The 15,043-nt window shown below is 40.8% G+C and overlaps 1 protein-coding gene across 1 annotated transcript in view; it reads right to left on the bottom strand.

Annotated features, from left to right (window-relative positions):
• Positions 1–15,043, bottom strand: part of mpp3 (MAGUK p55 scaffold protein 3) — a 76,082-nt gene that overhangs the window by 18,768 nt on the left and 42,271 nt on the right. The window contains exons 9-14 of the mRNA XM_003222672.3: positions 13,829–13,903; positions 11,974–12,170; positions 7,342–7,406; positions 6,072–6,092; positions 2,821–2,862; positions 1,868–2,032 (exon numbers count right to left, since the gene is read on the bottom strand). Coding sequence (XP_003222720.2) covers positions 1,868–2,032; positions 2,821–2,862; positions 6,072–6,092; positions 7,342–7,406; positions 11,974–12,170; positions 13,829–13,903 — 565 coding nt within the window. The remainder of the gene's footprint in view (positions 1–1,867; positions 2,033–2,820; positions 2,863–6,071; positions 6,093–7,341; positions 7,407–11,973; positions 12,171–13,828; positions 13,904–15,043) is intronic.

Here is a 15,043-nt window from a genome sequence, read left to right as displayed (position 1 = left end):
CAGGAGATCCTTGGCTAGCAAACATGTTTTCAAGGGAGGATCAACTTAGGAAGGCAAAATGTTATTAATCTGGCCTATTTGCAAGGAGGAAGTAAATTGCTTTTCCCATCCATTATCACTGAACCATTTTTAAATATGAAGATTTTTCCTTTCACAAATTGTAATTAAAAGTGCCCTCCGTGCATTCAAAGTCACTTACCCCCAAATAAGTACACCTAGGATAGATTGCAGACAGCCTTTATTTATTCCTGGGAGGGTTCAACAACAACCATTCTTTTATATTCTTGAGACTTAATCATTTAGTATACATCTGGTTGATAATACTTTAGGTTAAAACTACATAGGAGTCTTGGTGGTCCAAGTTTCCCTGCTCATTTTAAGGAGACTGAGCCATCCAGAATATTCTTAAGCAAGCTTGTGCAAATTTCAGACCTCCAGGTGTTTTGGACTTCAACTCCCACAATTCCTAACAGTCTACTGGCTGGAGGGCTCAAGCTTGCCCATGCCTGCTCTTAAGGTAAAAGTCTTCCACCCCATTCTAGGTCCATATCTTCAGCTCTTTCTCACTCTCAATCTGGGTCAGTGATTCTCAATTTGTGCGTCCCCCAGATGTTTTGGCCTCCAACTCCCAGAAATCCTAACAGCTGATAAACTGGCTGGGATTTCTGAGAGTTGTAGACCAAAACACCAGGGGACCCACAGGTTAAGAACCACTGATCTAGATTGAGAGTAGGAATGAGGACCTGCTTGCAGAACGGGAAACTCCTAATTGATTGGAATAAAAGCTAGGTTTTAGTACAATCACGAAAGTAGCTCTCCAAGCTGCTGAAAGTGCCATTCTTCAAATTGCTACCATATCTTGGACAACATCTTTCATCTTTATACTAAAGCCTAGAGCAGATTCAATTATTAGCTGAGATGGTATCCACCAGCCATAGATGCCTCTCGGCAAGGTCCAATGCCTCCAAGACCAAGGAAGCCTGATTTTGGTCAGACCACAACTGGAATACTGAGTCCAGTTCTGGGCACTGTGATTTAAGGGAGATGCTGACAAGCTGGAATGTGTCCAAAGGAGGGCGACTAAAATGCTCAAAAGTCTGGAGAACAAGCCCTATGAGGAGTGGCTTAAAGAGCTGGGCATTTTTAGCCTACAGAAGAGAAGGTTGAGGGGAAGCCACAGGGAGGAGGAAACGAGCTTGTTTTCTGCTGCCCTGGAGACTAGGATGTGGAACAATGGCTTCAACCTACAAGAAAGGAGGTTCCACCTGAACATTAGGAAGAACTTTCTAATTTTGAGAGCTGTTCAACAGTGGAACTCTCTGCCCTGGAGTGTGGTGGAGACTCCTTCTTTCAAGGCTTTTAAGCAGAGGCTGGATGGCTATCTGTCAGGGGTGCTTTGAATGCGATTTTCCTGCTTCTTGGCAGGGGGTTGGACTGGATGGCCCACAAGATCCCTTCCAACTCTAGGATTCTATGATTCTATAACTCTAAGACAGTCTGACATATGGGTCAGAATATCCCACAGACGTTTTTATACTTTCCTGGCAGTGGAATATTATTACAACAAATTAATTAGTGCACCGTTGTATGACCTCTTTCACTATGGCTGCATCTACACTGTAGAATTAATGCAATTAGACTCCATTTTCACTTCCATGGCTCAGTGCAATGGAATAATGGAATTGTAGTTTAGAAGCATGGGAACTGTAGTCTGAATGAATCTTTCTCATCTACCAGTGCACTGGACCAGACAACCCAATCTCCCTAATACTTTCATACCTTAAGGGTTTGTTTCTTTTCCTTCAGGGGGAAATACTTCTTTGCCTTCTGCCAGCCAACAGTACCCTTTTCACATGGAGCAACTCACCAATTAAAACCACCAGCCTCTTTCTGTCTCCTGGCAGTTGCTGGTATTTGATGACTTCTTCATATGTGAGGAACTCTGGGGCCTGGGTTTGCTCAGCTTGCTTGGCATCATTCTGACCATTCTGCTTCTCCTTTCGGCTCAGCCGAAAACTCCGCCTCAAGCCGGCTGCAATGCCAAATACAGTATTAGCGTTGGCAAGCTTGACTTAAGCTAGTTTCACTGGTTTGTATAAAATGCTGGAAAAGGCATGGCTGAACAATCAAATTCTCTCTGCTGCTCTGACTCTAGTCCAGAGGGCTTGGCAAGGTCCTAAGGAGCAGAGCTGAGATGTCTAGGAGGCTGGAAAGAAAAATAAAGTCCTGTTGCCCAAGCAATACTCCATCATCATTTGTTAACATGTTCCTGCATGGCAGGGGGTTATGATTCTATGATTTTATTATTAATTCTGTTTATATCCTCCCTTTGTTTCATGAATGAAATGAAGGTTAAAAGGTAAAGATTTCCCTTAACGTTACGTCTAGTTGTGTCTGACTCTGGGGAGTGATGCTCATCTCCATTTCTAAACCAAAGAGTCGACATTGTCCGTAGACGCCTCCAAGGTCATGTGGCTGGCATGACTGCATGGAGCGCTGTTACCTTCCCACCTGAGCAGTACCTCTTGATCTACTCACATTTGCATGTTTTCGAACTGCTAGGTTGGCAGAAGCTGGTGCTAACAGTGGGAACTCACCCCGCTCCCCGGATTCAAACCACCAACCTTTTGGTCAGCAAGTTCAGCAGCTCTGTGGTTTAACCCACTGCACCACCGGGGGCTCCTTAAAACTAAGGTATCTTACAATACAACAAAACAGATAAAGTCAGCCCTCCAAAAATGTGTTCACAGTAGTATACAATTAGGTTATGTATTTATTCAAACAGACAGATTATGGGATTCATGACCATCAGATCCTCACCTATATATTGTCCATTGAAGTATCCCTCACAATCACAGTCTTCTGTTCAGGAGGAAAAGAGAAAGGAAGAGAAAAATGTTTTTAAAATATCTCTTATGAACTACAATCCATGAAAAGTGCAAAGCATTCCACTTGAACCTGCAGGTATTAGGACCAGGGAGGCAATAAACAGCAAGATCAGAAGCAAATAATTTTCAAAAAGCACAGGCTGAACAATTCCCTTACTAACACTGATCATCAACCAACTATTGTTGGTGATAATGTAGCTAAATAACTCATAGCTCTAATATTTTTTAAAAAAATAAGCCTCCAGATGAATAACAGCTCAGAAATTTTTCAATTTTATCTTCATCCGGAAGTGCCTTTGTGCATGAGCAGCCATGTTTAGTCTTTGCAACAGACACAGGTTGAGCATTACGTATCCAGAATTCCAAAATGTGAAGTATTCCAAAATTGTCTACATAGATAGATGAGACGGTGATAGCTTTGCTTTCTCATGGCTCAATTTTGTTTCATGCACAAAATTATTAGAAATCATGTGTAAAAAAACTGCCTTCACATAATACATGGATTTTGTGATGAAACGTGGTTCCAATCTCCAAGAGATCTCATTATGTTACATACAAATTTTCCAAAATTTGAAAAAACGAAATCCAAATACTTCTGATCCCAAGCATTTCCATTTTTTTTCCGTGTCAGGAGCAACCAGAGTTGCTTCTGGAGTGAGAGAATTGGCCATCTGCAAGGACATTGCCCAGGGGACGCCCAGATGTTTTGATGTTTTACTATCCTTGTGGGAGGCTTCTCTCATGTCCCCGCATGGAGCTGGAGCTGATAGAGGGAGCTCATCCGCGCTCTCCCCGGGTGGGATTCGAACCTGGCAGCCTTCAGGTCAGCAACCCAACCTTCAAGTCACAAGGCTTTTATCCCCTAGACCACCGGAGGCTCCAGCATTTCCAATAAAGCAGTGGTTCTCAACCTGGGGTCCCCAGATGTTTTTAGCCTACAACTCTCAGAAATCACAGCCAGTTTACCAGCTGTTAGGATTTCTGGGAGTTGAAGGCCAAAAACATCTGGGGACCTCATGTTGAGAACCACTGCAATAAGAGATAATCAGATTATGCCTAAATCCAGCTATTGTTCCCAACTAGCACACCCACTGACACAAGCATTGACTTCCCATTCAGTAATTGATTCCGTGGACCTATTCTAGCTAACAATTGGATTTGGACCTAACAGTGTACTGGGAGGTAGAACTGTTTCCCCACTTTGTTGTTGTAGTTTGCCTTCAACCCAAATCCGATTGGTAGCAACCCGATGAGAAAATTTTCTTGGCGAAGTTTACTTAGAGGAGGTTGGTCACTTTTCCCCATTACCTTATTTAAATATTTCACACACCTGACTGTCATTAAGGAACACAACTAGAAATTTAGTTAAGAGGATGGGAAGAAACTGCAGCATTAAACATTGGCAGACTTATTTTGGTGTGTTTTAGATTCATTCTTGAATGCTCTGCTATTTGGGGAGGCAAAGTGCTGAAAGTGGTTGGGGCAGCTTTCCCTCGCTTTACTGATGAAAAACATTTGTTCCTCTAGTTGTTGTTGTGTGCATTCAAATCATTTCTGATTTATAGTATTTGTCGGGCAAACCTATTACGGGATTATATTGCCCAGATTTCTCAAGAGGGAGTTTACCATTGTTTGCTTCTGGGGCTGAAAAGAGTCTACATTGGAAACCCATTTAGTGGGTTTCCATAGTCAAGCAGGGATTTGTACCCTAGTTTCTAGAGTTCTTGTCCAACACTACACCACACTTTTCCTAAGCTGTGTCCCATAGTCCCATACTGTTATCCATGTTGGCTGGAGACTTTTGGGAATGGAAGTTCTACACATCTGAAGAGTCAAAGCTCTACATCAGTAATGTCCAACCTTTGATCCTCCAAGTGTTTTGGACTTTAACTCCCAACAAAGTTTCTCATTGGTGAAGCTAGGGAAAGCTGTTCCGATCACTAAACCACTTTGCCTCGCAAATTAGCAAAACATCTAAGAACGAGTCTCAAACCCACCAAAATAAATCTGGCAATGTTTACTGCTGCAGTTAAAAGCTTTTTCTTCCCACCCTCCCAAGTAGATTTCTAGTTATGTTCCCTAATGGTAGTCATGCATGAGGCCACATGGTGGTAGAAAGCGAGTTATGCCATGAGTTAAAACTTTGGAATTGAAATGTAACCCCAATGGTGATGAGAATGATGAGAATGGCAACAATATCAACAATTGCTTTTATTTATACATCACTTTAAACAGTAAATTCTCCACAGTCATTATGTTTTCTTTTAAAAGTACTCTCTCCCTGTCCTGAAGGTTGAAAGTCTAAAAGATCAGCTCTTTTCTGAAAGGAGTAGGTCCAAATCAAAGTGGGTGGTGGGTGGGAGATAAGCAAATCAAAGCAGCCCTTCTGTGGTTCAACAGGAAATTACCTACTGGGTTAACAAAAGCTCCGAGGAGCAGCACAATTGCTTTTAAGAATCAGCAGGGGCTTAATCCATGTGATTAGCACACAAAAAATTACATGGTAAAAAACGCAGAGTAAATTAATAGCTAAGGAAAATTAAACAAGATTGGCACCAGAGTTCCCCAAGGTTAAAAGAGAAAATGCAACCCTCAACCCTTTAAGCCTACTGAACATGTCCTACAAGGAACAGAAAAAAACAAGTCCAGTTCAAGTTCATGATTGCTATTGACTTGGCCAGAGAGAAATAAATGAACTCAGACCCAGGCTGAAATGGGAACAGAAAGGAAATTAGATTTAAGTCCAAATCAACTGACCCATTTAGCATGCTGGTGGCATTATTTCCCGAATCCATGCTCAATCAAGCGCCTATTGATAGGGCTGTGTGTTGTTAAGACAAGCATTCATGAAACCAGCTTCACTTTGACACCGTCCTTGTGGAAAACAGAGGATTTTCCTAGGAATTGAAAAGTTTCCTTCTTATATAAATATATCTACTTTCTTTCTTGCCATGATTTATCCAAGTTATTTGATCTCAGAAGCAAAATTCATTATGGAAAGCAGGATAAACAAAACACCCATGTTGCACCGCTTAGTCTAGCTGCATGAACAGTACTTTCTTTTTGAGAATCCAAATCAGCTTCACTTTGGTTTAGGTCCAAAAAAGGACATTTTTATTTGGGAAGCTTTTTATGTGTAAACAAGTCACTACTTAATTACTCCAGGTTAAGCAGAGAACCTACCTTTCTCAGAAGATTGATCATCTATGGTTAGCATAAAAAGACAAAGGTAAGAAAGTTGAAAAGAAGGCATAGAAAAGTCTTCCAAAGAATCAAAGATGAATGTGTTGTCAAAGCTTTCATGGTCAGAATCACTGGGTTGCTGGGAGTTTTCCAGGTTGTATGGCCGTGTTCCAGAGGCATTCTCTCCTGATGTTTCACCCACATCTATGGCAAGCATCCTCAGAGGTTGTGAGGTCTAAGACCCTACAACCTTTGAGAGCCAGAATCTCACCTCAAAGATGAGACTCTGGCTCTCAAAGTGTAACAAAGGCTTTTTAAAAACTTTTTTGGTTGGTGGTGGTTACAAAGGAAGTCACAAGATATTTCCTACTCTTCAACCCCCCTCTTTAGCACTAGATCTTGGGGGGAAAATAACTTTTTGGACCACAGATCCCAGAATTCCCCAGCCAGCACTGACAATGCTGTTGTACAAAAAAGTTACTTTCACAAATTCTGCTCCATGCTTAAGCACCTAGAAATGGGTACATTTGAAGCATACTGAAATGATCACAAAACTATGCTTGTCGATATGCTGAAATTTAATACTCAAATTTATTTCCCACCATTCTAGCAAAATGTTTGATATCTTATGATATAAACGATATCACATCTAATTGTTATAAGAGTGAACAACTTGAGGACTTCCAAATGTTCTTAGTATGCAGACTTTATCTTTTGTTATGCCAGCTAAACCACATAGGAATTGAAGTTCAACAGCATCTGGAGGGTGACTTGATCCCCATATTTAATTTATTGCTATGTGCACAGACTGCCATACATATAAAGCTAGGAATTTATTATTTACATGCCAATTTCAGTACCTTCCTTCCCAATTCATTCCTCTGTTAAAACGACAGCAAAACTCCCTTCTGTAGGGTTCATGACAATTTTTACTGCTTTCTATTTGTACTCAGCCTGGGACACAACATTTTTTTCACAAGAGGCTCACCTTCTTTCTTTTTCCTTCCAATAGAGTTTGAAGAAATAACTGCATTAGACTACAAATCCCAGAAAAATCTCCTGTCTGGATGGCCACTGGCCTATTCTTATATTCAAATGGAACTGTGTAGCATTACTGTATTTGTCCTTTGATATCTCAGGATTACATTCTTCAAGAAATCACGTTAATGATCTTATCATTATATGTACTAACAGAGACCCCAACAGTCTAGATGCAATGAAAATATATGATCAACAGAACAAGCAAGAGAGAAGGTTTACAGTGACTCACAGAGAGGTTTTGTGACACTTCTGGTGTTATGCAGCATGCCAATGGTCCTTCTATACATCAGGCGCCTAGATACAGAAACAAAGCATTAGCTGTCAAAAAAGTGGAAATCAGGAGTCTTCAGACAAAAATCACAGAAAGACACAAATTAGGATAGTTGAAGTCAGTTGTTCCCACTGAAATCAAGGAGACTCTTATGACTTGTCTGCTTAATTTGTATTCCATCTTTCTCCCAACAAGCAGTCTTTTTATTGACATCCAAAACACGTCTTTTGAGAGCCAACATGGTGCAATGATTTGATCACTAGATTAGAATCTTGGGAGACGAGGATTCGAATTCCTCCCCAGCCATGAAAACCACTGGGTGACTTTGTGCAGGTCACACACTCTCAGCCTTAGGGGAAGTCAAAGGCAAGCACACCTGAACAAACTTTGTCTCGAAAAACTCACAAGAGTCATCCTAAGGTTGCCATAAATCAGGAATGAGTTCTTTTTGTGTGTCAGGAGCGACTTGAGAAACTGCAGGTCGCATCTGGTGTGAGATAATTGACTGTCTGCAAGGATGTTGCCCAGGGGATGCCCAGATGTTTGATGTCTTACCATCCTTGTGGGAGGCTTCTCTCATGTCCCCACATGGGGAGCTGGAGCTGACAGAGAGAGCTCATTCGCTCTCCCCGGATTTGAACTGCTGACCTGTTGATCAGAAGTCCCGCCAGTAGAAGGGTTTAACCCACTGCGCCACCACAACTCATGAATGAGTTGAAGAGACACAACAAACACATTTTAAGCTGGCCACTTCTATTAGTTGTTTTGTTTGTAAAAGCCGATACAATTTGATCTTGCTCTTCTGGTTTCCCCTGCTCCTCACATTTCCTGTGTCCCTTTACAAGAGATGGTCACATAGGAAAAGCAACAATCCAGTCAGGCAATCAATATATTTGACTCTTGTGCCAGTAAAATTATATTGGAAGGCCCTGAGATGATATTATCTTAATGCTGCTCTGAAACTATCCAGCAAAAGGGGAAAGCACTCAATTAGCATTCAAATATATCACTTCCCCTCAGGGAAGTATAAAACAAGCTTTTCTATCTCTTCCAAATATTTTCCTTTTTGTTGTTTTCCTCTCCCAAAACCTTGCTTTCTACCAACCCGTGCCTGCAATCAAATACAGAGGGATTTAATAATTCTAAGCCCAAGATTTTTGTTTTTGCATCAGAATGGTACAGATGCTCCTTCCACACAAGAATCCACTACATCAGCCTTCCACATTCACTGGATTTAGGGGTACAAGACCGCCATAAAAATGAAAAAAAATATGAATAAAGAATTTTTTTTCACCTGAGAAAACATCTAAGGATTTCTAGGTCTTCTGGCATTATTCTATGGTTAATTTCTTCTAGAAGCTGACTACAGAATCACATCAAAGGAACTAGAGATTTCTAAAGAGAACTTTTTAATCAAATCCATAAACGGGCAAATCTGCAAAAATCAAAACCACAAATATGGGGGGGGGGGGAGAAAACTAATCAACTAGGTACCTGAAATCTTCATTTCTGGGAAGCTGATATTGTTTAAAAACTGGGAATCACTCCTGCAGCAAGTTTGATACTACACTTTAAATTAGACATTGCAGCATAGTAAAATACCTACAATCCTTCCCCAAGGAAGGGTTTCCCAGAAATCCCAGTTCTGAACATCTGGAGGTCCAAAAGGTTCTCCACCCTTACTTTAAGACTTTGGTAGTTTCCCCAGAGAATCAAAACTACAAACATTGACCTACCTGCAGCTTATTCAACCCTGTAGTGGAAGTTGGCAGTCTATATAGATGGTGATTTTTCTCTAGTTCTCAACCTCCCGTGGTTCTCAGCCTGTGGGTCCCCAGATGTTTTGGCCTCCAACTCCCAGAAATCCCAAGAGCTAGTAAACTGGCTGGGATTTCTGGGACTTGTTGGCCAAAACACCTGGGGATCCACAGGTTGAAAACCACTGCTCTAGTTTTTTAGTCCAGATTTCAAGGGAACTAGCTAAGGTGCTGAACCATCTCCCCAAAAAGGTTCTAAACCTTAGAGAGCTTCTGTAAATGCAGGCTAAATTCCAGAATGGATTCATTGACATGGAATCCAGTAGTTAGCTCCAGACACTTGGTGAAGATATGTGGTTGAATCTACCTAGCGTGAAAAGTTTACTTTGCTGCAGGTGGACCTGTCTATGGTACTGATGTACAAATACGTGAAGGGAAGTCATAGGGAGGAGGGAGCAAGCTTGTTTTCTGCTGCCCTGCAGACTAGGACACGGAACAATGGCTTCAAACTACAGGAAAGGAGATTCCACCTGAACATTAGGAAGAACTTCCTCACTGTGAGGGCTGTTCGACAGTAGAACTCTCCCCCCCGGGCTGTGGTGGAGGCTCCTTCCTTGGAGGCTTTTAAGCAGAGGCTGGATGGCCATCTGTCGGGGGTGCTTTGAATGCGATTTCCTGCTTCTTGGCAGGGGGTTGGACTGGATGGCCCATGAGGTCTCTTCCAACTCTACTATTCTATGATTCTATGATTCTATGATTCCCTGCCTGATCTCTCACTCTACCTTCTAAGTCTGGATCTACACTGCCATATAATCCAGTTTCGGAATGCAGATTAACTGCATTGAACAGGATTATATAAATCTACACTGCCATATAATCCAGTTCAATGCAATCAGTCTGCATTTTGAAACTGGATTATATGACAGTTATGTCCAGCCTAACTAACAAATTCCAATAACAACAACAACAACAACATTTTATTTATATTCAGCTCTATCTCCCCGCAGGGATTCAGATAGGCAATGCCTTTAATACAGTGGAATAACAATGACATACAAATACACAGAACAAAGTAAAGGCTTCCCCTTTCATCTTTGGCTTTCTGGAGGCGGTGCTCAACTCTGGCCATTGGGAGCTACTCTTGTTCCATTTCCAAGCCGAGGAGCCTGTTGTCTGCGGACACCTCCTGGTCGTGTTGCTGGCATGGCTGCATGGGCGCCTTTATTACCTTCCCACCAAAGTGGCACCTATTGATCTACTCACACTTGCATGTTTTTGAACTGTTAGGTTGGCAGGAACTAGGGCTAACAGTGGGAGCTCACCCTGACCCATAGCTTTGAACTGCCAACCTTTAGATCAGCAGATTCAACAATTCAATTGTTTAACTGCAGCCCCTCCTCCCGGTGTTTTGGATTTCAGTGCCCAGAAATCTCAGCTGTCTTTGGCCAATGATCAGGAATTCTGGGAGTTGAAGTCCAAAACACCTTGAAGGCCAGAGTCTGGGGAACCCTATTCCAGGTTTTCTTCTGGGACTGCCATTTAGAAAAAGACTTGGGAAATTCCACTGATGGAGACACCAGATCTATGCCAAGTCTCACACAGAGATTCAGCCTGGATCTTTTAAGCCTGAGGATCAAACTACTTGCTGTAATAAATATATGTTGCATGCCAATTCATATTCTTTCTTCCTTTTCTCCTTTATGTGAGAGGAATCATATGTCCGCTTGTGAAAGCTGGATAGTGAATAAAGCCAACAGGAAGAGAACGGCTTTGTTTGAAATGTGGTCATTCAGTAATAGCCAAGGAAGGATGCCTTCCTTTCTATTCCACTCCCCACTTGGCTACACAAAGCATAGAAAAAAGAGAAAGGATGTTTAAAAGCTGCCTGCAGTGCTGCAAGTCTCTGTGCTTCTGGGTCTCATCAGTTGTATTTATTACTCACTTAGTTGCTGCAGGCAGAGGGAAAGAGGAGCTGTCCAAAGATGAATATTCGGAGGCAAATACCCTGATTAAAGGCGGAAGGCAGCCAGTTTGCAAGATGCGGAACATTTGTTTCTATTACCATTGATTTGTTCCCTTCTTAGTACTAAAAATCAATGTTTAAGAAGTGAAAAAATGGCATAGGCAAGTTACATCTTGCTTTTTGGAGGAGATGGGTTGTGTTGTTTAAGCAGGCTCCTCACTGGTGCAGCTGCAATGGTTTAAGAGAAAGAAAAACCTCAGCCCCTATGATCCGCAGGAGCAACTGAGAGGATCCCACTTTTCAAAGGGAACTAAATGTTCAAAAATATCAAGGATAATGTTAGCCATTTTAAAGTCATTTTAATGCAATTGTATCTTAATTGCTTTTAGGGTATATGCTGAAATGTTTTACTCATGTTTTAGTTCACGATGTTTTATTGGATTGCTTTTGATTATTTTCATCTTGATGCTTAATTTTTGTTGCAAGTTTACTGTTGTTACTGTGCATTATCTTGTATTATTTTAATGTGTTGTGCCTCATTTGAGGCACTGAATGTTTGCCTTTTTGTTTTGTGTCTGTAAACCACCCTGAGTCTCTTCGGGAAGAGTGGGCGTTCTAGAAATAAAGTATTATTGTATTATTATATAAGCAATTCATCAGGAGGGTGCAGGGACTGACTTGCATCATCAGCAACCCAGTGGAAGCAAAAGCCCTCTAAAATATTTTTAAAATATTTCCAAGACATTTTCCCCCTCCCAAACAGATGCAAAGTGCCACAAAATGCTATGAGTCTATTGTCCCAACTCCCATGTCTTCTACATGCCCTAAACCGGCCAGAACCCACACCCCTTTGGCATCTTATTAACTCACCTTTCTTGAAATTGTTTAGAAGGGATCAGCCCTGCCCTGAGGTTTGTGTCTCCCACGCGCTTGGCTTGCCACCACGTTGGGTCATCCTGGCTCACCACTTCCAGGATTTGCCTCTTCTGAAATGGCAGCCCAGCCTCCTGACAAGGGATGGCCTTGTCCTCTTTGGGGTTGTAGGAAAAGAGGGCTCTCATGAAGACCTGCAGAAGAGAAAGCAAGGACAATTCTGGAATATGTTGTGGGTCTCCTGTAATGCAGGAGATGCAGGAAAACCACAGAATTTTCTATGGAATACATTCTGAATAGAATACCATTCTAATTCTTAGATGAATATAAATTAAAAATAAAATTTAAAATGAGGTTCTCATAATGATAAGGTAAAAAGTAATGTATTAAGGTCTTGGGCACATGCCTTCCCTCCAGAATGTGCACATATTCATACACAGTGAGTCTTCAGGGCCATGTCCATTATATGTATTATTGCATTCTATTTATTTTATTTCAACTATTATTTCTATTACCATTATGGTAATGATGTAATTTAATTCATAAAAAACATGAATGTTTGGGAAAAACACATAGGAATATAAATGTACATTTACAGCCTGAAGTATCTAAAATCCTTCCAGAGCTACTCTTTTTATTAATACATTCATTATTAATAGATTAATGATAAACATGCATATTCATTTTTTTAAAAAAAATTGTTTATGTATATAGATAAATAAAATAATTATTATTTTCAAAAAAACCTTGATTATTCATTAAAGCTACCATAGCTATTAAGACAATTGTGCATATTAATTTCTTAATTTCTTATTAATGGTTCCTCAGTCTATAATTATTTGAGGCATGGAAAAATGTAGTGTTGCTTGCTGAAATTCCTTCTTCAGCACAACCATTCCTAGTTTTCATTCTGGCAACCCTAAATCTCATTGAGGTACACTAAGATTTCATTTAAAAAAATCATTGGCAGTCATACAAAGCTGTATCTCTCATAATTCTTTGGAAGGAAAAAAGCCATAAGAGTTCAAAACTATTCGAAATCAGTTTATGCTTGTACCATAAAGACAGCTCTGAATGAAGAGCCATATATATTCTCCAAGGAGTGAAAGTATGGATCCAGGTATTTTTAACAAGACAGAAGCTTTTTTTCCTGAAGCTTTTGTCTGAAGACAAAAGTGCCCATTGACAAATGCCATCCCACTCAACTCATACATTCTGCAGAAAGCATGAAAGATTTTAAGCCCACACAAACCAATCCTGTAACTGTGGCTCTTGCCTATTTGAGAAAATAAAATTGCCAAAGATCTATTTAATCCTGTTTCCCAGTGCTAACCAAATGCCCCAGTGAGAAGTCCATAAGTAGGACATAAATTCAACTGTGCCTTCCAAAAATACAGCAACACAGTATCTCTGTTAATACATGGAATATATATCCACCATGGAAAATAGCGACTATCCTCCATGAATGAGTCCAATTCCTCTTTAAACCCATTCAAGTTGGTGCCCATCACAACTTGTTATACTGTAATCCCTCGCATTCACTGGAATAAGAGACACAGGGCCTCCACAAAAAGGGAAATCCACAAATTTAAAATGCTGCTGTTTTTTATTTGAAGTAACACCTCACTAGGATATCTAGGTTCTCCTGCATGACTTTGTGGTCTGTTTTTGGTGGAAGTTGATCATAGTGTCACACTGTGGGACCTAGAGTTTCCTACAGGGAACATTTTAAATCAAATCCACAAATAATCAAATCCGTAAAAGTAAAATCCACAAAACTAGAGGATTTGTACCTGTTCCATAGTATGATTCAAGATCATCACAAAGTTACATCTGACAAGAACATTCTTACCTTGCTGTCCTTTAGGCGATCTTCTTCTTTAATGGCTGGAATTATTTTCAGAGTTATTGATCCCTGGGATTGTGCCTGAAAGAAAATGAAAAACCAGGCTGTATTGGCAAAACAGGTATAGCTTGATCTTTTGATACTTCGATACCCTGGATCCAGTCTTTTGCTCAGTATTGTTTACAGCAGCCAAACTGGTAATTCTCCAGCAAGCCAAACTACAGTTTCTATAGAAAACAGTTGCAATTGGATATACTCTGGAAGACTTGTATGACAAGCAGGGCTTCTGCATCATTTCAAAACTCCCGTCATTACCCAGCCTGGAGTTTCTGGGAATTTAACCCAGGACCTTTTACATGCAAGACATGTACACTTCCACTGAGCTATCATTCTCCTAAATAGAACAATGCACCTGTATTTCTAGCTGCCATGTGGGTATGCTCAATAGCTAAAGGAAAACATAAGTCAGATGAGTCAAACGAATTACCCTGCAGAAATATCATAGTAACAAGCAAGAAATTTCTGCAAGTGCCCATTGCTCTGAAACAGCCAAAGAGAGCCATCATTTTTAACAGAGTGGAAGGCAATTAATTTCTTTCTTGCTTGCTTGCTGGAATCCTGCCTCTCCATGAAATGGGCCTTCACTTCTCTAATTCCTAGCATTGCAAAGATTTATGAGACTCTCAAAACCTTTCACTCCCAGAACTCTTAAGATTTGCTTTGTTCACATTCTCGCAATCATTTTTCCCACTCTTTTTCTTTGGATGCCTAAACTGTGCATCCAAATACTCTCATGAAGTTTTACGTTACTGTTGTGTCCTGATATAAATCCTTTGTTTGGCCATGGAGCTAAGTTACATGGGTTGGACTACCCGCCCTCAATCCAGCTAGTTTCCCACTTTGAGTTAGTGGGATTACCAGATGGGATGCAACCACAGGTTTCATCCTAATTTCCTTTGGATGAAATGTGAAGTACTACTTCCATAAGGCCAGTCCTACCACAAAGCACTGAAACTACATGTGTCAGATGCTGGATGGCATGGAAGAAATTATAGCAACAGCAGTATCCTGGTTATTCTCTTTTGGCAGATGGAGCAGCATGTTGCAGACAAGTGCTTCTCCATCTTTGGTCCTCTGCAGGTATTTTTTGAACTTCATCTGCTCAAAACCTAGTCTGAATGTCCAAAGGCAAGGAATTCTGAGAGTCCAAAATATGTGGTG

This window comes from Anolis carolinensis, chromosome 6, assembly GCF_035594765.1.
Source record: "Anolis carolinensis isolate JA03-04 chromosome 6, rAnoCar3.1.pri, whole genome shotgun sequence".
Taxonomy (NCBI): domain Eukaryota; kingdom Metazoa; phylum Chordata; class Lepidosauria; order Squamata; family Dactyloidae; genus Anolis; species Anolis carolinensis.
This window is presented reverse-complemented; position numbering and strand designations above follow the sequence as displayed.